Source organism: Cryptomeria japonica, chromosome 4, assembly GCF_030272615.1.
Source record: "Cryptomeria japonica chromosome 4, Sugi_1.0, whole genome shotgun sequence".
Classification (NCBI taxonomy): Eukaryota; Viridiplantae; Streptophyta; class Pinopsida; order Cupressales; family Cupressaceae; genus Cryptomeria; species Cryptomeria japonica.
The window spans coordinates 680,541,371-680,565,215 of NC_081408.1; the positions used below are offsets into that span (position 1 = coordinate 680,541,371).

Here is a 23,845-nt window from a genome sequence, read left to right on the forward strand (position 1 = left end):
GAAGTGTGTTGCAAATATTGTCACCCCTAGTCGAACTAACTCATTGCCTCTTGTGAAAGAGCGCATTATAGCCAAAATCCTCATGTGATTTTTAATAAATTTGGTAACCTTCTGCAATGCCTCTTTAACCCATTCAATTTTTCCAATGTCCCTTAGAGTTAGATCAAGGCAATGTGCTGCACATGGTGTGAAAAACATAGAGGGGTATTTATTTCTCAGAAGTCTCTCAACAGCAACACAAACAACAATGTTGTCTATGATAAATTGAACCACATTTTGTGGCCTTACTTCACAACTACCATGTCATACATCTAAAACAATGCAGTTGTGGATTTCATTATATTAGGTGCATCCACAGATTCCAAAAAATAGTGCCAATCTCACAAGAGACAAGGAAGTAAATGAGAGTTCGGTTCCTTCTATCTGTCCAACCATCAGACATAATGCTGCAACTAGTTTTAGCCCATTGTAACTGATGCTCTTTTACAACATTTTCAACATCATGTATTGCATCTTTAAGCATACCAACCCTCAATGACTCATAAGATGGGGCTTGAAACCCAGGACCTACAGCTGCAATGGCATCTACCATAGGTTGCCAATATGGATTTCTAGAAGTATGGAATGCCAAGCTAGAGGAGTACCGAAAATTATCAGTTGCCTTCTTGGCTTGTTCAGTGACGGTTTTCCTCCATCATGTACTCTCCAAAGTGGTTTGTGACCCTAGTGTAGTACGAGGTTGGAAGAAAGTATTAATGTTTCCTCCACCTGTATTTGGTCCACATGTTGTAGAAGTAGGTGCTGACACAGATTCCCTGAAATCCCCATCTTCACCACCCTCCTCACCCAAACGATTCCTCTTGACATTTGCAGAACTAGGACCTAGTTCAACCCTAATTCTTGCTTTTTTGATCTTACTCTTAACAATCCCTTCAAGAAATTGTTTTGCTTGATACGAGACATCTGCAGGGCATACTTTGCATATCTCGGTGTTATTTCCTCGTTTTTTTGACAAATGCCATTTAAAACGATAAATTCCACCACTGATCTCTTCTAGACACCAATTGCACTTGACCTTTGTGCTACTTGGAACTACTATGCAATGTTTCCACGCAAAGTCTTTTTGATGTGGCATTGTGATCAAGAATCAGTTCTACAAAAACATTACACAAAGTCTTTAACTTTTGAGGGATCTATGGTTGGGTTTGTGTACAATAATTGCACTTGAAATTCATTGACATGGGAAATTGGAAGTGTTAATGTAATTGGTTATCAAGTTTACAACGGCGAAAGATATGGTAGAAAGTAGAAACACAAATCAGAAATTTCAACAATGGAGGGTAATCAAATCCCAAACCGAATTCAAAGAGATATACCCATATGAAGGCAGAAAATGTTAACAATATAGGAGTAACACTTTTCTAACTTGCTGACCTATAAGCATCCATATAAAGTGACAAAACTATCCCAGCCAACAATTCATAATCCAAGACCTCCAAAAATCCCTAACTAGCTTCAGGAAACAATACAATTAGATGTCCAATACAAAGCTAATCCAGTCTCCTATGATGGTTATTCTGCTAGTCCCTTATGATAGAATTCAGTCTCCAAGGCCTGCATTTACCTTGTTTGATTGCATGGATGATGGTAGAAGAATATCTTTATATTCATAACTTATTCTATCCTACTTTGTTGACTACAGAGAGCTTTAAAGGGTTTACTGCTCAACCCATCACTAGGTTGTTTGGTGACAGCTTAAAATGAAGGGCAGGCAATGACTTTTAGCTGAAAGGGAAGATGAGATATAATAGATTCTCTCATTATCTTGCAATGCAATATAGAAGGTGGATGTAGTAGGTATTAAAAACATTGATCTAGATTCTAGATAATAGAAAACTTATGATACTCTAGAAATTATTCTTTCATTTCAAAGTGAAGCAAAGAAGAGATGTATTTTTATAAACTACGAACTTATGGTTCTAAAATTTCAAAGTTTTTATACACTTCTTATAATCAAATTTGACAACACTTCTTATACACTTCTGTGTCAAACATTTACTAACCAATTTTTAGAACAATTTGATTATAAGAAGTGTATAGTATACATCAGTTAAAACTTAAGATATCTAAGATTATATACAGTATATCATATATTACTGTATTTTATTTACGGCATAATACAGAAGTTTGATACTGTAATATATCATATTACTGTATTCTCTATCTATATTACTGTATTTTATTTCCTGCCATCTATTAATAGATGGTTATCTAAATAAAATAAGAGATCTATCTATTACAGTCATGTTACTGTATTACTGTAATAGATGACTATCTAAATAAAATACAGTAATATATGACTGTAATATATGAGGTAATGTAGTCTATCTAAATTATGACAGTAATATATGACTGTATTGTCTATTACAGTAATTTAGACCGACAATGCAGTCATAATTATTCTTACAGTAAGATAATACAGTCTATCTATTACAGTAAATTATAGACTAATACAGTCTATCTATTACTGTCATAATACAGTAAGTTAATACAGGTAATATAGGGTAACCCGGCAAATACCTGGCTTGGCTCCAAGAAAATGCGGCTCTGCTTGGGGAATTCGTGAATCACAGCGTCTGCCCTCGATTTGCACTGAGAAATTTCCGTCTACCCTTGACTCTGTTAATCGAAAAACAAGTGCTGCCTTTAAAGAAAATGCGGCCGGTAATTTCCGTGTTTTTTAATGCTGTTTAGATTATGTGTTTTTTTCTGCATTTAAATCCTGTTTTTGTTTTGTGTTTTTTGACGACGATTTTTTTGGAAAAATCATTGATCAAGGTTGACAGATTAATTCTGATTTTTTTGGGGGGAAAAATCGGCAAAATCCCCAACTCCTGATTAATCGGGTATAATCTTGATTTTTTCCAGATGTTTGCTTCTATGGTTTCACCTTCTTTCTCAACAATCAACAAGCCCTTTCATCTGCCCATTTGAAAAATACATAAGGTGTGTTAATTCATGAATTGTAGAAATTGATCTAGTGGACTAAAATATACAATCCACCTAAGACACTGATAAAATTATATGCCAATATTATGATGATTGCAAGAATAGGAAAGACCTCAAAAGGAAATAGAGGCAATGAAAGGCTGTGATAATTTTGTTGCTATCAGTTGGGAAATTTTAGCTATTGAATCACACTGAGGACATTTACCCAGAGGATAGTTTGGCCGGTAGAAATTTGCAGAGCTACTTGGTAATAGGAAGTATTTTGTGTTCCTGGCTGGAAATGTGGGAACATTTTTTAATATCCATTTAAGTCAAAGGAACCATTGAGATAAATTGTACCTTGAGTTGAGAATTAAATTTGTGAAGTGGCAGATAACCTCTGCTACATTCAAAAGTTACAACAGGTCTAGCAGGTGCTGTGTCAGTGGGCTATTGCCATATTAACCACTATTAATTGTAAAACAAATTGCAGAATTGAAATAGAAAATTACGAAGTTAAAAATGGGGAATGGAATAGCCTCTGCTTGAGTGATGACCCATCTGCCTGACAACCATATATGGACATATCAGTGGATAGATACCAACTTGGAATGAGCTGAATAGATATTTGCGTTCCACTCTTCTCTCTTTTACTTCAAAAGATCCATTACTGGATTGAGTTCCACATGAAAAGTCGAAGGGAGAGGAATTGCTGAGCATCTATTGCAGGTTCACAGCCGTTAAACAGGAGCATATTTTTTAATTCTGCATTTTATTTTTATCACTTCTCGAGCAGTTGAAGTATCAAAATTAGGTGCGAGGATATTATGAATGTTTAGATTTGTCTAAAATTTTGGTGCTGCTGATATGTTGAGTTTCCTTTTCTCCCCCAATTAACTGTGAGTATAGCCTTTTGAAATTCAATTTATCTGGATATCAATGTTCACTATTGATTCTTCCAGGCCCAACTCTTCCTGGATTAGTAATGGAGACACATAAAATTTTACTTTGATTCAATCCTTGTATTGGGGATTTGACTGAATATCTATATTATTAATTTTGTTGGTGCCCACCCTATTACCAGGGGTGATTGCTGTAGTAGTTGCTAGTTTTTCTGTTGGTGAAAATAAAAAATTGTTATTATTCTTTTTGAAAGCACACTGAATTGTATCATATTTTTAATTGTTAGATTAGATCAGAGCCTATTGTCTCTGGATTACTTTAATGAAAATTTGAAATAGTTTCTAAGGGTTATGAAACACCATTCATGATTTTTTCTTAGATTTTTAATTAGTTTTTGGGAGTAATATACTCATTTAAAGGGGCTTAGATAAATTAGTATGATTTTGTGGCTACAGACAGTCCGTTTCAAAAATGAATTGGAAAGGAACATCACTATTAAGCTGGGATATGCAAATGCAAAAATATACAAATGTGAAGATGATCGCTGCCCACGACCAATGTGCTACAAGTATGACCTTTTTCTTGTGTTTATTCAGGATATTTGATATATAGAGCTATTCATCTGCTACTTTTTTTTTGCATTTGTTATTTATTTTTAACTTTAGGTTACTTTGTTTAATCACATGGGGGTGCATTGGAATATTACTATTTTCATTTGAATGAGAGGTCATATTGTTTACAGCTTTTTGGATGGTATCGTTTTGTATAACTTCCTTGTTCTTTCTTTTCAAATAATACCTGGATCAACTTGTTATAATCTGTTTGTTTACTATGAGTCTTTTTGTTAGTATTCATTGAATATAGTTGTCTGTTTTTCAATATGATGCATAATTGAATCATAGATTTTTCTTCTTTAATATTACTTTTTAAAATCACTAATGTGGAATACTTACATATGTAGTTTATTTCTCTATTCTGGGCTTCCATATTTTTGGGATATAGGAGAGTGAAATTCTGAGATGTTGAATAGCATTCCAGTCTTCCAAGTTTCTAAATGAATATGGACACAGTCATTCAACTTCACCGAAGTTTCAGGAGTGTCAAAGGCATCACAGTATACTTTAATGTTGCTTCATTTCTTCCACTCTTGATTTCCCAGCTTATTTAGATAAAGGCATTTAAAAAATTTGATGATTAGTCACTATTCTTTATAGTTGGACCTTTAAGGTTCTTGTTGACGTTACAACAAAGATGCACAGAGGGCTGTCTCATCAATTCTCAGAATCATTACAATATGTATGAAGTTCTAGTGAATTTCCAATTTATAGTTCGCTATGTAAAATTGTTTCCCATGGGTTTTTAATATTTAGGATGTTTAGGAGACTATTTGATGGTAGGAATATTCATTACACCTTTGTCTAGTGATGTGGTAAATAAATATTATTTAAATATATATTAGTTTGTTTGTTAGGCAGTTTGTTGTAACATTCTTGTATTTGGCTGAGGAATAAGTGGGATTGTATAGGATCACTAACAACTATGTACTTCTATGTAATTTCTCTTCATATTCAAAATAAATAGGTATAATGATAATGCAAATCCGTTATGGATGAAATGAAGGATTTATTCGTCCCAACCATTTATTTGTTAGGTGCCTTCTATCTTTTATTTGAAAATTAGCATTGTAACTTTATTTTACTCATTTTTCCTACACTTATTTGCTGTTGGTCTCTTTTGTTTTTGCATCTTTGTGCTGTTAAAACCTTTCACAATTTGATGTCTTTTGGAGTCTCAACCTCATTTATTGATTTATTTATTCCTTTTCCTTGGTTTCCTCTCCTCTTCTCATTTCTTCTTTATAAGGATATTGGTTTTCAACCTGTATCATATTTTTCCTATACTCTATCTTGATGATGCATCATGGAGTGTGATCTGTACTGTTGATGCAAAAAACCTCAGAGTTTTATCTGGAAGCTCCCTTACTGATTACAATGGACCATGGAAAGATGATGTGTATTGCTCTAATATGGTATTGGATCAGGTGAGAAAGTCTGTCAGGACCAGCAAATAAATGGTTGTGTTGTTTGGAATTGTGCAAGAGCAAGTGTGGCATACATAAAAGGATATAGGAGTGTAAAACTCTTTATCCCCATGTGTACACTGTATCTGCAAGGGGTGATTCCTCAGGTGCTTGAGAGTGTTCAGCTCTGTAGTTTGTAGGAACATCAACATGAAAGATGTGTGATGTGAATTGGTAGTGCAGTGAGAAACAAAATAAGAATTCACTTATCTGTAGGCTTCTGAGGGAAGAATCAATGTTACCATTTTTGAATATTTTCATTATGATCTAAGAGTCCAAGTTATATGGTTTATGTTTTTCAAACTATAATACAAAGGAGGCGTTGCAGGCAAGAGGAGCTGCTCTTGAAAGTGGTGGCCAGGAGCTCATAGGTGCAGGGCTGCATAGCATTAAAGAGCATGTTTGGCTTGTACAAAAGGATGCCTGGATTAATGAGGCTGCAGGGATGCCCAATGTGTTAAAAAATTTATTTGTTGTTTATTGAAATTATACTGTGAATATGACTACTACCTAGCGAGTGACTTTTGTTTGTGCCTTGAAAGGCGAGTAATTAACAAGGTCATTTGCTGATAATTGCTTGTTGGGCTTTAAACATCAGAAGAACAAGAAGAATAAGAATTGAGAGACACCTAGATTTGTAAAAGAATGATGCCATCTTCTGAAAAATACTATAAAGTGCCATTTTGCAAACTCCATACAAGAACAAGCACAGCATAATTAGAAAGATATCGCCCTCTCTGGTGTGTGCACCTAGTTTGGCTAGTTATTATTCTGTTATGAAACTGGTTTCAAGCATAGACAATTTAATTGAATGCAAGGAGGCCACAACGCTGAGGAGTATTTCAATAGACCTGCATGAGAAGATTCACTTGCAGTGCAATGACACAACAAGAAATGACGTTTAAGTTTTTATTACATATTTTTTACATTATATAAATTGAGGGTTAATTTGTTCTTTTTCTTAACTTTATTCAACTTAAAAAAAAAAAAAGAAAAACTGTAAAGTTTACCTGAAAATTTTGGTTTAGGGAGTGAAATCATTTTAATTGCGCATTTTTTAATTTGGTTTGATGGATTTTGCTGAAAGTTGGCCAGTAGGTTTAGAATATTATTGTCAAACATTCCTTCAAAGGATTTTGTTCCAGCTCCTAAATGTTTTTAGATTTAATTTCTTAATCTTCTCTAGGTCAAATATGGTGGAGGAGCATCCGGGCTCACAAATGATCCTCCTTACCCAAAAACATGATCATACCAATTTGGGTTTTGTTTTGTTTTACTGTAAGTTTCATGAATTTTTTTTCTTTTTGGTGGGTTAATCTTTTTGTGGCTGAACCTGGGGTCCACAGGAGTAGTGTTAGACATAAATCTCAAAGGTTTATGCTGAATTCAAATTGTTGTCTCTGCTGGGATCTGCCGAATATCCCTTTGGATGTGGGGTGAAATAAACTAAATTTTCATTGTGCATTGCATTCTCATCTACTGGGGCCCAACACCCCATTGTCTCTTGTGTGCTAAATATGAATCCTTTCTGAGCTTTCGACCCATGTATCCTCCAGTTCCTGAGTCTCGTGCAAATAAACATTATTTGTGGGTGTTCATCTCTGACTTTTTTCTCTGTTGGTGGCTCTTGGGTGTTACTACTTGCTGGGCAGTTGCAAATTTTAATTGCGGACAGGTATTTCATGCCCCTGTTTGGTGCAGACACAGCACAATGACTCACTTATTCTCCATTTCTGATCATTATTGTGCTGTTTCAAGCTGGCAACCACCTGCCTTGGTTGAACACTCTTTTTAAGAGTAGGTTCGTGGGTTATTCTTTGGTCGGACAGCCTTTATGATGGCGTTTCAGTGCCCTGCAATCTTGATGGCATTTCTATAACTGGCAATTTTAAGAAGTTTCAGTCTTTAAAAACGACCAGTATCTTTGACTGGCAGCTGTCTCCTATTCTGGGCAGCTGTGATCGTATTTAAATGCAAGCAAAATATCTATGAGGAGATAATAGATACAAAAATGAAGGCAGGCTGGGTAACTTTGACCTGCTATAACCCGCCTCAATACTTGATGTTACGAACTAACTGAATTTAGATGAACAGATGAGAGATAGGTAAGCAGGTAACAGTAGTCCTTGAAGGCAGGGATTATTTCGTCGTGCTGACCTGCAATTCCAGTCAGTGAGAGGTAAAGAAATTCAGAATTAAATTGGGAAGTTGCTATTGTTGGACTGTGTGCCTATGAGGCAAGTAGGTAATCTGATTTTGATAACAGTGTGTTAATTGCCATTGCTTCCATAATGCATATATGAAATGGCTGTAAGATCTTGTCTGATTTTTAGTGGCTGTAAGTAATCATGTGGGTGTGGCTGCTAGGATTAGCTGCCCTTCACTGGGCTCCTAATCGTAGACTGCATCAAAATATTTCCACGAATATTTTCAGTTTACGTTAAATCATATTCGTAAACATCTTGAGCTGTTATAGTCTGTTAAAATCAATTCCTTTCATAATGCATTATTGGTAGTATTAGACATCCATGTAAGTGTCTAAGCATCAGATTATAATTTGTCATTACTATGGGGAAAATGGGTAACATCAAGGGGCTGCCAAATCTGTGACATTGTGTGGTCTGTAGGGCCATTTAGAAGGACATTGTTGAGTGAAGCAAAAAACTATAGGAGGTTGGAGGACAACTTTTATCTTGAGTTTGCTACTAGCTCAGAGATTAGAGTAATGAATTAGCACATTTGCTTTCAAACAAAGCTGTTTAGTAAGGTTTTAATTGATTGAAAACTGGTTTTGTTGCCACCTAGGTACTGTCTCTCATGAAGTAGCAAGACTGAGTCTAGCTATGTTTTGCAAATAATTTTGTGTCCTTGTTTGTGTGAATTCTTAGGTAATACTTACAAATCTGCTGAAGTAGAGGTTTTTTGTCCCTAACTCAACATTGACAATACCAAGGGTTTTTGTCATTGTCGACCAAGATTTGGGTTTTCGTCCAAACTTGATAAGAGCATGAAAGGGTTTAAGTCCTTAAAATTCTTGTAATTTGGAAGGGATTTTGTCTGTCCCATTTGCAAGACACTTCCTCAAACTCAAAATTGATGGGCCTTTGCTGAACAATATTTCTTGATGGATTGACAAGTCAATATTTGGATAATGCTTGAATGGGTCAATAAATGATTAATGTTTGAATGATTTGATGCTTGAGTGGTTGATGCTTGAATAGTTGATGTTTGAATGGTTGGTGCTTGAATAGTCGATGCTTGAATGGTTGATGCTTGAATAGTTGATGTTTGAATGATTGACTGATTTGTTTGATGGCTTAATTGTTTGTTTTCTTGATCCCAAGATGAATTGATGATTGATGCAGATTTGATGATTGTTTGCTTGATCTTTACTGATTGATTGTTTTCTTGAGTTCTTGAGGGATCGATGGTTGCTTGAATGATGCTTCTTTGATTGATCTCCCCTTTATAGTTCACTGGTGAAAGAGTCATCACCTTTCACAAGAATTGAGTTACCACCCTTCACAAGAATTGAGTTACCACCTTTCACATGAATTGAGTTACCACCCTTCATAAGAATTGAGTCACCACCCTCTATTGCTGCCTTTGAGACCAATAATTTATTTGCAAATTGATTCCTTCATTCCCAATTTATGATTTATTTATTCCTTGCTTGATGATCTCCTCTCAAGGAAATGATCTCCCTTTTATATCTTATTCCTGAGGGAGTCACAACCTTTCATGATTTCTGCCCTTTGAAAGAGTAACAATTATTCATCCTTAATTGCCCTCTTGAACCTTACTTTAATTTTAATTAAATATCTTTTATTTTAGGAAATTGCCCCCTTTGATAAATTCGTTGATTTAATTTTAAACAATTTTCTCTATGGATCGCAATCATCATTTTTTCTGCCATCTTTATTTAGATTGTCTAAGTTTTTTTAAGGGGCTATGACCATGGTTCAATATAAGCTGTGATCTGATTTTTGGCGGGGCATGACAGCCTTTGAATGCATCTCTGGTTAAAATTATCAGATATTGTGGCATTCTCTAAACATCCTGATGATGGATCACAGTGTGATCCAAAATATTGAAGCAGAAAAAGTCGCACAATCAAATCCAGAAGCAGCTATAGATATGCATCTCTGGTGTCGTCATGCTGGAAAAAGTGATCTCCAAAATTGGATCTGAATGCTCAATTAGAGAAGTAGAACTAAGAGAGGGAAGAACCTGAATTTCTTTTGGAAACATTGAATATGTGATAACATCATTGTTATCAAAGAGGTAATGCAAATCCTCTAATGTGTCCTCAAGATCTGCAATGTGAGACTCCAAAAATATAGATGATATGTTTGATGGATAGGAATCCCAATGAGTTGTATATAGAAGATGATGGATGTCTTTTTGCACTAAATCAATAGGAGCCATGGATATAGCAACACTAATCTCATCAAGAACAATAAGAGATGGAGATGTGATCTCGATAGGAGTAGCAAGAGGAGAATCCTTTGTGCCATAGAAACATGCAAGGCTTGCAATATATTCAAGCAGCTCTACAATATCATCATCAAAGGGTATGTTATTGGCATCATCAAGTGGAATGAAACAATCTATAGCGGGATCGTTTGAGAATGGAAAGATATGTGGGTGTAGGTGGCATAAAAGGTCTATTGTTATGTTTGTTAATATTGGTTATCCGACAATGTATTAATTGTTTGTATTAAGTGGGTTGTCACTTTCGAGTAGTTAATGTGTTGGCTGGTTGGTGGTTATGTTAATCTTGGCAAGCGTCAGGTCCTTTAAATATGTTGTGTATCGTCAAGGAAGGTAGTAGGATAGAGTCTGATCAGTTGTAATCCTTGATGGACCATCTCTAGTCTTCTTCTTTGTAATAATTTCATGTGTGAATAAAGATATATTTTACTTGCGTATCTAATATGCATTGTTATTTGTATTATTATTACTTGTACTAATTTATCAGATATAGTGGTAAACATTTAGCACTGTTTCCTTGAAAGAAATTTGGTCAGCCTTGAGTGATTCATGCCCTTAAACCTCAATAAAGGTTCTACAATCTTTAAGGATTGTAGAATAGAGAGAACAAAGAAGAAGATTACGAGAAACATTTGAGGAAAATCCAGTTGAACAATTAGACCATCTGTCTGTATAGTAACGTCAGATGAGGAGTACGAAGAGGGAAATCCTAAACTCAGACATATTTTGCCGTCTATCCATCTTAGGAGAACCAAGATTTGGAGGATCCAAACTGCCAACCCTCGGCCAGAGGGAGCACAAGGACGAGTTAGAGCTTGGAAGTACCTAGAGTGTTGGGTATATTGGAGGTGGATGTGTAGAGGGCGCGTGTGTGGCCGAGAGTGGAAGTAAAGTGGCAGAATGTAGCAATTGGAATAGTCCATCGAGGATTGGCACACAGAGGATTAAGTAGGCAAGAAAGATGGTGACTCCTACAAGCCCAAACGTGGATTGACAAAAGCTACTAAAGTTCACTGGGAATGGGTCAGAGGATTCTACGCAGCATTGCAAGACGTGAAATCGTTTGGTTGGCAAGCGGTCAGTTAGATAAAGGCTAATGGTTGAGGGCATTTCTTGCAACATTATGGGGAATAGCCATCAATTGGTTCTCAGAACCAAAAGAGAAACACACAGAATTGTGGGATAGCTTGAAGAATGCATTCCAAGAGGTATTTGAACTCCTGAGGAATGATAATGAAATTGTTGCTGAAATTTACAATACCAAACAAGGGAAGCATGAGAGTGTATGGGCATACAATTGTAGACTCAAGGAGTTGCTGAGTAAGATGGAGAACTAGCTAGCCCACGAGTTGAAAAGGTGGTTCATCAAGGGATTGATCCCCTCTTTTGTGCAAGATGAAAGTAGTGCTTCTGTCCTCGTACACTGATGCTTACAATGGAGTGATGGACATTGAGATTGAAAACAAAATATCCTCTCGAGAGAAGAGGAAGACTGATGATGATGAGAGCATTGGAGGTAGCAGTGATGAAGAATCCAAAACGTTTCAGGCCCTTCGACGGGGTATGTTGAGAATGATGAAGGAATTAAAGGCCAAGAAAGGAACCAATAAAGACAGTAATGAACTATGGTGTACTGAGTGCAAAATTGAGGGGCACACAAAAGGTAATTGTCCTAAAAATATGTTTTGTGAGATTTGCTAGGTGATGGGTCATTTAATAAAGGAGTGTCCATATAATTTGAAGACTAGAAGAATGCAAGTACTCTTCACACAGGGAGTGTCTAGTCCTTTAAACAACATAATGTATCGCCATGTAGTTATGGAAATCAGCAAGGGCAAAATTAAATACAATACAATTCCAGAGGACTTCCTATAATATAGTGTCGACGATGTAGTGAATGGGGACACTTTGCGAGAGACTGCCAGAAGAAGAAGACATCATACAATTATTGTGCAAATGGTGTGGACTGGGAATCATGAAGACATTGACTGCTCGACTCATAGACGAAAAAGTGGTGTACTTGGTGATCTCCCAAATTTTGACCTAAAGTTTGTGTGGGCAAACAAGATCTAATATACCATAGAGTGTTATGATCAAAACTAGCACAAATAAATCCTACAACATGATCAATATGATTACGTCATGCTGATTTTTCCCCAAGTGTAGCTAGTTCAGGTACGAGGCCATAAAAATAAGACAAAAGATTAAGTCACTTGAGATGTGTTGGGATGTTACTTTCCACCACGTAATTATCCTTATCTAGGATTACTACATAATGAAGAATATAAAAACCCATGGCACTTTCCTCAAATAATAAAATTATAGACCAATAATCTCCACACATATCGATCAAGCTAAAATGATGTCATCTCATGAAAACATTAACCTTTTTAGATGTCAAAATGTTCAAGTAATCAACCATAATGCAAATATGCAACAATTTGAATAAAAATATTACTTGGGGCAGAGTGCAGGGATTGTTGTGAAGAACTTGTCAATTGCTTTCCAACACCACAAGAATTATGATTATGAGAGAAATATGCAAAAATTTACTACCTTGGAAGCCAAAAAAGATGCTTGGACTTCAACTAGCAATAAAATTCATTAGCTACAAAATTTGGAAAAACCACCAACAAAATTGGAAAGTGCTTGGAACCAGTGTTTAGATGAGTGTTTGTTTGCAAAACTTTGAGTACATATGCCTACAATAAATCTAATTCTGTAAAATAGGTCTTTAGGTTTCAAATCACAAATCCAAGCCAACAACGACAACAAGTGAGGTTGCCAATGTGATTTTGGGCTTGGGTTGAGGGGCTTTGTGGACTTTGGCAACAACGACAACAATTGAGAAAAAAGGATGAGGTGTTGTGAGTTGTTTTGGTGGGCTGCTTGGGCATGGCCCGTTGGAGGTTTTGAATCTGCACCATTGGTTTTTGGCAATCAATTTTTTAAGGCTGTTGGAAATCCTTAAAACATTGGTGAATCGAGTTTGAATTGACCATTGTTGTGCAACTAAGAAGTCTACAAAATAAATATGAAATTGTGGACAAATCAAATCATTGTTTGTTTAATGACAAGATCTTGAGAATGAAGCTTTCCCTGCCACCATCTAATCTTCAACCTATAGAGAGCCACCTAGTTTTGGCCACACTATGATCAAAAGGATTGTTAGAAATGACATTTTACAACAAGTTTCAAGTGATATCCAATTGACACATAACAATATGTTTGTATGCAAATGGATTGGCTTTTGATATTGTTTGCTCACTATATCGGCAACAAATGGTGAAAGCAATTAATGAGGCTCTAAAAGGGTACAATGACTGGGGTTCTGAGAAAGAGCGTAACACCTTTTTGAAAAAGAGTTGGAAGTTCGTAGATGAGTCGTTGAAGCCCATAAGAGAGTTATGGGTTGAGACAAGGGCATCCATTGTTTTTGATGGATGGAAGGATGCAAGAAATTGACTATTGATCAATATTCTATGTTTCCCTAAGTTTTTGGGACAAGGATGAGGGGATGAGTTTTGTGGATGATTTTTTTCTAGGTCATTTTTGGGGACAATTTTTTCTAAGCCATTTTTGGGGACAACTATATAAAAATAGGGAAAATTTAAAATATATAAGGAAATTTCAAATATTCATATTATAACATTGATAAGCATTCATCATATGCATTATAAATCCTTAATACATAACATTTGTGTTGAATTGAGAGTTCAGACAAGAGTTGAAGAAATTAGCAAACATCAAAACTTGATTGCTTTATTAATTTATTGTCAATTTGCATGTGATTTTAAAAAATAGCATACAAGGTACAACAAAATGCTCAAAGAAGTTTCATTTTGAAGTACAATACAAAAATAAAGAAAGTTCTGTTTTATTTCCTCTTCATTTAGGGTGAGTTGGGGTGTGGGGGTTGTTGGCATGTGAAGTTGATTTTATTTATCCAACATTGATTAAGTAATCAACTAAAAGGTACTATTTTTTAAAAAATATTACTTTTAATTATAAGGACGATTAGCCATCTCCCTTTTGTTTTTCGAGACGTCTCCAAGTTTTCAAGACATCTCTTGTGTTTTTTCAAACTTTGGGGACGACTTGGGAATCCTTTAGGTATCTCCCTGTCTCCAAAATGATTCGAAAACAAGGACACCCCAAAAAACTCTAGGGATGCATCTTTGGGTTTCCTTGATGTTATTGGAACATCCTCTAAAGGGGCAATGTTTTTAAAAGTAGTGGATAGTGAGGAGGAGGTGAAGGATGATGCATTTCCTACTAATATTTTCATGACAACATTTGAGGAAGTGGGGCCTCAAAACATTGTTCAAGTTATAAAAAATGATGCCAAATTTTTTATAGTAGTTGGTTTATTGGTTGAGGAGTGTTATTCAAACATCTTTTGGACACTTTGTGCTGTCCACTCCTTGAACCTCATGTTACAAAAAAATTGGCACCGTAATTATTTGGAACAATCAAGTGTATGTTGTGGTTGAAAAGATCCAAATGTTCATTACCAACCACTGTATGTCACAAGGAATATTTCGAACATCCTGGAAATTGGAGCTATTAAAAGTAACTGAAGCAATAAAATTTATAATAAAATGTTTCTTTAGTAAATTTTTTAATTTAAAATTTGCTTTTAGTAAATTTTAATTTTCAATAGGTTGTTGAGAATTGTTTTGCCTCAAACACAATTGTTTTGAGATGACTTGAGGAGGTTTAGGAGGCACTTTCTAACATGGTCATCAGCCACAATTGGTCCATATGAAGGCAATCTATCACTTCAAGGGCAACAAATATTAAGTGGATGATCTTAGATGACATTTGGTGGGATCATATTGAATATCTCCTTTGTTTCATGGAATCCATATTGAGTATAGTTTGTTATACCGACATGGATAGGCCTTGTTTCAGAGTGATATAACGACAATGAATCAATGGCTGAGAAGGTGAAGGTCATCATAAATGAGAAAGAACAAGATTTTGAAGAAATTGTGTAAAAGAGTTACACAAAATTATTGGAGAGAGAACAAAATGACGACATCACAACATCTTTTTGCCTTTGCATGGTGTCCCAAATGTTAAAGTGTTGAGATCCTTTTTGTGTTGAGATGTCCTCCCCATATATTGATGTTGAAGTCAACCAAAGTGTACAAGGTAACGCTTTGTACACTATTCATTGAACTTGACAATCTAGGATGTGGTTAGGATTGAGTTCACGGATTTTGTATATGGCATTGACTTTAGTATCGATGTTCTTTGTGACAATGGTTAGGTTTGAGTTATGGATTTTGTATGTGCCACTGACTTCAATACTCACAGTAGGCGCTACTTTAGTGTTCAATCATTCACACACATCAACAACCTCTTGCAATCAAAATTTTGTTACAACTTTTATAAATTTCTATTTATTTTTTTATTTTTTAAGTTTCGTTTATAATTTAATTTTTTTAATTATATAACTCTTTAACTGCAAGTTTTTCTTTATAGTTTGCTTGTTCATTTGTATCTGAGAGGAATTAGAGCACATTTTCCTTCTACCCAGTAAAGTACAATTGACTGCACTAAAAAAAGGTAGAGGATTTAGTGTATGTGCATCCCAACTTGCATCTCTGAAGTGGGATATCAAGTGAGAGCATACTGATATGGATGCTTCCACTTCCCACCTTTTTGTACTTAATGTTGTATACAAGCCAACTAGTGAGCATGAAGTGCCAATGCTAGTGCCAGAGCCAGTGGCACTGTTTGTGGTTGTAATATAGTGGTACCTACATCATCTGATATGGATGTTGATGGTGATATTTTTGAAGACCAATGTGATGTTGATGCTTGATCAGTGATGGCTGATTGTTGACACTTGATTATTATTTTTTAATTTTAATATAATATCATGACATCTAAGTAAGACTAATTGACATTGTAATATTTTTTATTTTTATGGTGGTTTTGTTTGTTATATGATGTTGTGTGTTATTCTGAACTTTAAGTACCGCTGCAAATATGTATATATTTTTTGTTTTTTTTGTTTTTTTAATGGATGAACCCAAAACAAACCCAATCCACAATTGTTTTTGAGCGAACCTGCAAACCTGAACCGGAATCAGTCCCAGCACTAGTAACTTAGAGCCTGTCTATTAGAAAACAAGCAAATACCATATGAAAATGATGTTGAATGCTTCATTAATCTACTCAATATCTTCTGCAGTGGGCTCATTCTTTAGCCGATGGGTAGTAAGTTCTTTTAGATGCTTGTTATGAAGAAAATAGTGGAAAAGCTTGGAATAGTTATCTCCTGCTTCCGTCTATTTCTCTTTGTCTCTAATTTTCAAACCTTTGATTTTGTCCTCTCTATTCTGTTCAAGGCGTGTGTTCTAACCAGAGTACTGCAGTTAACTTCAAATATGAAATGTGTTGTCCGACAAGTATGATGGTGCAATAATAACATTGTTGTAATTTAAAAACCTATATGGTCTGTGACTCTGTTGTTTGTCAATGCAACTTTAATCATCTTTATGGAAGGTAAAAGCTATGAATCAGGCAGTGCGTTAGAAAGTAATAGAAACAAAAACCATGCAGTTCTGTGCAGGTAATATATTTGCTCAAATTTGATTAGAATAGTAGAGGCCTTTTTGATTTTTTACCTTCTCTGCCACTTGTTTCTGTGCTTTTTGTAAATGGAATGATGGAATTTTTACTATCTTCTGGTTGCTTCTGGTCTGTTTGGTACTGGTTAAATATGTAATGTGAAGGAAGTTTTCTATTTGCAGTTGACTATTCCCTATCCTAGAGCAGTGTTTATGGCTTTGGATTCTAGTTATAATTCAATTTCATTATTGATGTGGAAGTCCAGTACTGATGGATAACATATCCACTATGATTTCTTTAGAGTTCAATTATAAAAACTGTCTATCTGAGAATTATAATTCATATAGGTTTTTCTAATCTGCACTAGTATTAAGTTCAGATTTATTTGATTTAGTTCATTAATAGGAAATATTGTTCTTGCTGTTAATTTCAGTGATCAGAATGAACAAATCTCAGAATGAAACCAAAATGCACACACATAACACACAGATACCCTGGAAAACCTCCCTCTTGGAGGAAAAACCCAGCAACAAAGTTCAGATCTTATTCATTAATTTTAGCAGATGATCAATTACAATTTTGCCCACCCAGGGCAAGAGCAAACATACTTATCTGATTCTGTTCTGAACTTGAATTGATCTTCAATCACCAGTAGGGCAGGTTAGATGATGTAGCTAACTTTGCTCAGTAGATATGAGGTTCGCTGTGCCTTATATCAAGTTCGCTGCCCTCAGATGATGATCGCTGGTCACCAAATGCTGATCGCTGATCTTCTAGGAGTGTTCGCTGATGATCAAGACCAGTTCACTGATGTCTGAGACTAATTTGCTGACCTCGATAACAAATTTGCTGATCTTCTAGATGATATTCGCTTGAGAGAATGAATTGCTTACTTGATATAACAAGGCATCACAATGCCTTGTATTTATTCATGATTACATTCCCTCATAGACTAGGTCGGCTAAACACACTTTGCTGCCAAAAATACAAATAATGATTTATTTATTACACGTTACATAATTGTTTGCTCAATTGCCCAATTTGGGCTCTGCCCTATATCACATTAATTGATCGCCAAAGGCCACACATTAAAATTTGTTTAAGCTAGGGATTCGACTTAGCTACTTTTTCAACACTTGCACTATATTTCATCATGAGACCTTGAAATTGATTGATAATATTTTAGAAACTTCTGCAAATGAATTTTGTTCATGACATCATTTGTTCTGATTGGTATGCAATTTGGAACTTGACACATCATTTTATTCCAATAAGTTATTGTTTCCTATTTGTATTCTATCTGAAATTTAATAAATCTTTAGGCTTTCATGCATATGTATGGAGGAAACTGCGAACAAGGATGGTTTGGATATGTTGTTATTTCTTATTTATATTGGACATTTAAAAGGTTTATGAAAGTGGAAATGTACTTTTCTCTTTAGTTCTGAGCCTGGTAAATAACTAACAGCATTTAATGGACCTTGCAGGGCATATGGTAGTGGAAAGGAAGACAGTCCTTTGTGTGATGTCCCTGGATTTGAAAATGCACGCATGAAGCTTTTAAGACATGTTTCATTTGTTGATTGCCCGGTGTGTATAATTATGATGATTTTAGTTATTTGTTATTTGTTTATTGCAAATCTGGACTCTGTTGACCTTATAGAGCTCTTGGGGAAAAAAATTAAAATACAAAAGTCTTAGAAGAAATAGATTAATACTTAATTAGTGAAGATGTGTAGATCAAATCTTGATTTTGAAGGCATATGTGGGCATAATGTTTTATGGTTCACCTTTCACTTGTAAATGGCTGCAGTTATATTGTTCTACATGCATTTAATTCTTATCGTCATTATTTTTTGGTTGTTCGTACTTTTTTAATTTAAGATAATAAATGATGCTTTTTAATGATGGATTGATTTACATATTTTAAATAACTTTATTGTAGGGTCATGATATTCTCATGGCTACTATGCTAAATGGTGCTGCTATTATGGACGGTGCATTGCTTTTGATTGCAAGTAATGAGAGCTGTCCTCAGCCTCAAACTTCAGAGCACCTTGCGGCTGTAGAGATAATGCGCCTTCAGCATATTATTATTCTACAGAACAAAATTGACCTGATCCAGGAGAGTGTAGCTAACAACCAGCATGAGGCGATTCAGAAATTTATTCAGGTAAGGTGAAATTCATTCTGTGCATCATAAATATATTTAAATGCTAAATGCATTGATGGTTGTTATCAATTTTTTATATCAGCATTTGTTTTTCCTTATGACCCCAAGGCATTGTAAATGTTTTGCTTCTATTAGGGTACCATTGCTGATGGAGCTCCGGTTGTACCAATATCTGCACAACTGAAGTACAACATTGATGTCGTATGTGAATACATAACAAACAAGATTCCTATTCCTGAGCGTAATTTTGTTGCCCCACCTAACATGATTGTAATCAGATCATTTGATGTGAATAAGCCTGGTGCTGAAGTTGATGAAATAAAAGGTGGTGTTGCTGGCGGAAGTATACTGAGGGTAGAATTTCTCTCAGATTACTTAATACATTTTTTACATGTGTATTTTCCATTTGTCTAATATACCATATCTGAGCATATTTCTGCTGAATGTCTTGACAGAGTCCTCTACTCTTTAGTCAATTGATTCCTGTGGTATTATTTTGCAGGGTGTTTTGAAGGTGAATCAAAAAATTGAAGTCCGTCCTGGCATTGTTGTTAAAGATGAGAGTGGCAATATTAAGTGTACACCTATCTTTTCAAGAATAATTTCACTTTATGCGGAACAAAATGAGTTGCAGTTTGCTGTTCCAGGAGGCCTTATTGGTGTGGGGACGACAATAGATCCCACACTCACACGTGCTGACAGGCTTGTTGGGCAAGTTCTTGGAGAAGTTGGAGAACTACCTGATGTGTTTGTTGAGCTTGAGGTATATTCTGAACAATTTATAGACACATGCATTCTTTCATATCTTGCTTATCACCTAGTTATTCGACCTTTCCAATAGGCAAAATTAGAAATATCATAGGTACAAGTTTTGTTTGTCTCTGAACTGGTAAGGTTAACTAAACAGGTTTCTATATAACTTGTTGAAACCTTTGTTAACTCTGGTAGGTGGTTCTTTTAAAGTTTCTCATCCCTGTGTGATTCAGCATATCGATATCAAGAGTAAGAACGATATCACTTTAATTGTTTTGGGCTTTGTGGAGGTACATGCCTGAAGTAATTGATGGGAGAGAGACTTAGTTTTGCCTCTTTGACAGTTTGTATTGTATATACTATGTATGTTTGTATGTATGTATGGATGTATATTTGCATGGATGTATGTACGTATGTAGGTATATATCTATGTATGTATGTATGTACGTATGTATGTATGTATGTCTTATTTGCTTGGTTTAGATTTTGAAGTCAAATATATAAAAATGTAGGCCATTGCCACAACATTTGTTGGACCAAAAACGGTTGTAAATCAGCGTTTCTCTGAGTTTTTGGGTCAGGGGAAATGTGGTTTCAGGGATGTGGCATTGTGTGTGCATGCATGGATGTATGTGCGTAAGTAGGTATGTATGTATGTTTGTATATATGTATGTATGTCTTATTTGCTTGGTTCAGATTTTGAAGTCAAATATATAAAAATGTAGGCCATTGCCACAATATATGTTGGACCAAAATCAGTTGTAAATCAGTGTTTCTCTGAGTTTTTGGGGGGTCAGGGGAAACATGGTTTCAGGGATGGCATTGTGTGTGTGTGTGTTCGTGTGTGTGCGTGCGGTTGTACATCAGTATTTCTGAGTTTCTCGGTCAGGGGGAATGTGGTGTCAGGGTTGGAATTTTTTTTCCCCATGATTTACTTCAACTAAAAGCAACTGAAATTTTACAAAATTACTATGCTCCTTTTTAGGGGTTTTTTGCAGAGGAGGCTGTCCAGTCCTGTAAAGGGCAACGTTCCCTCGAAGTTACTAAGTTCTGGGATGTCACCTGATTCCCTGGGGATGTAACTTGATTGTTGCAATGCTTGACCAAATATTAATAATACAATTATTTCTTTCTAATGCATGGCTTACTACCTAAATTACTTCTATATTAACTTACAAACTATTTTATCTTCAGAAGATCATAAAACTCTAAAAGTTGACATGATATTTATAGAAAATGCCCTCGTTCTTGTAGTAGTATTATGATGTTTCAACAAACTATAGCATCATTTTATATTATAGTTCTTTTTTAAATTTCAAACTATGTAACACTTAAGCAAATACTATGAATTTGATCTGATATGCTATATGACTATTCAGAAACTCTAATAATTGTTGAAAATTAAGGGGAAAAACATTTTTTTGCTTTTTTTGTGGTTAGGACGTGCTCTTGCATGAAATATCCTGTACTTTTCCTATTATTTAATTTTTTTTGAGTCACGAGTTCAAACTTTAACTGGACACTCCTGAACTTTGTCGAAATTTCAAGCTTTTATCAACCTCTCATCATCTTGAATTTATTGGAAGAATATCAGGACAATGCATAATTTTTGTTTTCTCAGATAATTGTAAGACTATGCATTGCTGTATTGATCTTCCCATACACTGTTTCATGATGGCGTTTTTCTTGTCTTTTGATTCAACTTTAAAAATGTGTACAAAATATGGTTCTTGCCTTAATGGTTTCAAATGCCCATTTCATCTATAACCTTGGCCACAGGCGATGAAAAATATTTTCTTCTTTAACTGGAAGATGTATTACTAATTATTTTCTTTTGTTATAGTATAACTGTATAACATTGTTTCAAATTTTAATAGATTACCGTGTCCCATTGTGGTGTCATCTGAGCTGAATGTATTAGATGCTTCCATGTGGTTTATGTTTCCAAGTGAGCCAGTCCCTGATTCAATGCTTTATTTGGGGTCTTGTGGAGGGGTTCTGACTCTTTAGATAATCTGATGCTCCATCCTGGTATAAATGTTGTTTCTGTTGTACTTGAATACACAAATCGGACAGATAAAGCTGAAAACAGATCTCTACTTGTGCTTTTGTACCTTCTTACCTGGAATTCTGTGGCATAAAATCAGCTTCTCAGGAATTTTCCAATTTTAAGTTACCGTTCATAAACTGCCTAAGTAGAGTGATTACCAGCTCTAAATAATTTTCTGGAATTCTTTTGTTGTTCAGGTGAACTTTTTCCTCCTTCGTCGCCTATTGGGAGTGAGGACAAAAGGTACGGAGAAACAAGGGAAGGTATCAAAATTGGCCAAGGGAGAAGTTTTGATGCTTAACATAGGCTCAATGTCAACTGGAGCTCGAGTGCTTGCTGTGAAAAATGATCTTGCAAAGCTCCAACTTACTTCTCCGGTCTGCACAAGTAAAGGAGAAAAAATGGCACTTAGCAGACGAGTAGAAAAGCATTGGCGATTGATAGGATGGGGTCAAATTCAAGCTGGAGTGATGCTGGAAATTCCCCAAGTGGCCATATAGAACAGCAAATAAGCAAATCACTTCTGAAAAAAAGACGGGGGCATCAATCAAGGAAAAATGTGGATAGGAAGAGAATTATTAGGGACAATTTTTGTCAGATGGAGAAGAAAACCTATTGGTTATTTATAAGTTTTTAAGGTTTTATTTTTGATAGCTGCAATACCATCTTTACAAAAAGTAACCAAATAGCTTGCAGTTTTTTTTTTCTTTATAATTATTTGTTTATGGTTCTTGATGATTGTTTCCAGAACTAGCTTATATGCAGAATTCATTTAATTGTGATCGCATTGTGTATTTTACTGAGTATTGCTTATGTTGTTACTGGAAAAGAGTTCATGTTTAAGTAGTCTATTTTTTAATTTCTATTTTTTAATTTCTATTTTAGTTAGTCGATAATTTTAAGTCAATAAATTTACTGAGCGTGCATCAAACATCATTTGTTTTAATCTTCTTGGACTATCAGCCAATATCTGTCTTCTTTTTTGTACAAATGGAACCAAATTTAAATTGTACTTATCCATTCTAATGCCAGGTGAATTTCATATTTTGATGTCCCAATTTGATATTTTTAGTTTTTGTAATTCTAGTTTAAACTATTTACAGTGTTTTGTCCTAAATATGAGCACAGCCACGAGGAAAGAATTCTGTCTTGTTATTTACATCGCATATATTTTGGCCCATGAATATATCTGTTATGTTTTCTTCATCTTCCAGGCATACAGATTATTGAAATGTAACTGCTTGCAGCCCGTTGCTGCTTTTCTTCTTCCCCGTTGATTGTTTCTTTTCTTTGGAAAAAATGAATTTGAAAAGTGCATTTTGGCAAAAAGATGAGATCCAACGTGCAAGTACCTAGTTTGTCACCGCTAGTGCCCAGTTGAATCAAGGTCAACCACTTAACTCCCATATACTTGGGATGCTTGATAAAAAGAGTAATCAGATCTGATGCTACCTTATAAGATAATGAAATAATTGAAGTGCCAACTAACACACCTTGTAATGTCCATCGGTCTGCAGTAGCCACACACCAAGGAAATACTCAATATGTAGACTTTGTAAGAAACATCTTTTTGTTTAGTCAATAGATAAAGGCGAAATATATTGCAGTCTCTCCGTCAGAGCACCATTTTTAAGGACACGAGGTTCATATTCTGGAGGTTACCAAGGAAAAAAGGCAAACTACATGTAAGATGTCAATGAATTATAGAGCAATTATGCCCGTCGGGCTCTATAATTCTCAGTATTTTCTTTTAAGTACAAAAGAGATTTTTTTAATGGAGGGATGCTTGTTTAATATGCCCTTTATAGAAGCATAGTGT

At 35.2% G+C, this 23,845-nt stretch overlaps 1 protein-coding gene across 2 annotated transcripts in view; it reads left to right on the forward strand.

Annotated features, from left to right (window-relative positions):
* The window catches only part of LOC131028647 (uncharacterized), a 48,063-nt gene extending 25,234 nt beyond the window's left edge, over positions 1 to 22,829 (forward strand). For both annotated transcript variants that reach the window (XM_057958981.2, XM_059220058.1), the window contains 6 exons: positions 4,347 to 4,459; positions 18,538 to 18,640; positions 18,996 to 19,223; positions 19,359 to 19,577; positions 19,726 to 19,986; positions 22,224 to 22,829. In XM_057958981.2, coding sequence (XP_057814964.1) covers positions 4,347 to 4,459; positions 18,538 to 18,640; positions 18,996 to 19,223; positions 19,359 to 19,577; positions 19,726 to 19,986; positions 22,224 to 22,526 — 1,227 coding nt within the window. In that variant the 3' untranslated portion in view covers positions 22,527 to 22,829. The remainder of the gene's footprint in view (positions 1 to 4,346; positions 4,460 to 18,537; positions 18,641 to 18,995; positions 19,224 to 19,358; positions 19,578 to 19,725; positions 19,987 to 22,223) is intronic.
* The last annotated feature ends 1,016 nt before the right edge of the window (positions 22,830 to 23,845 follow it).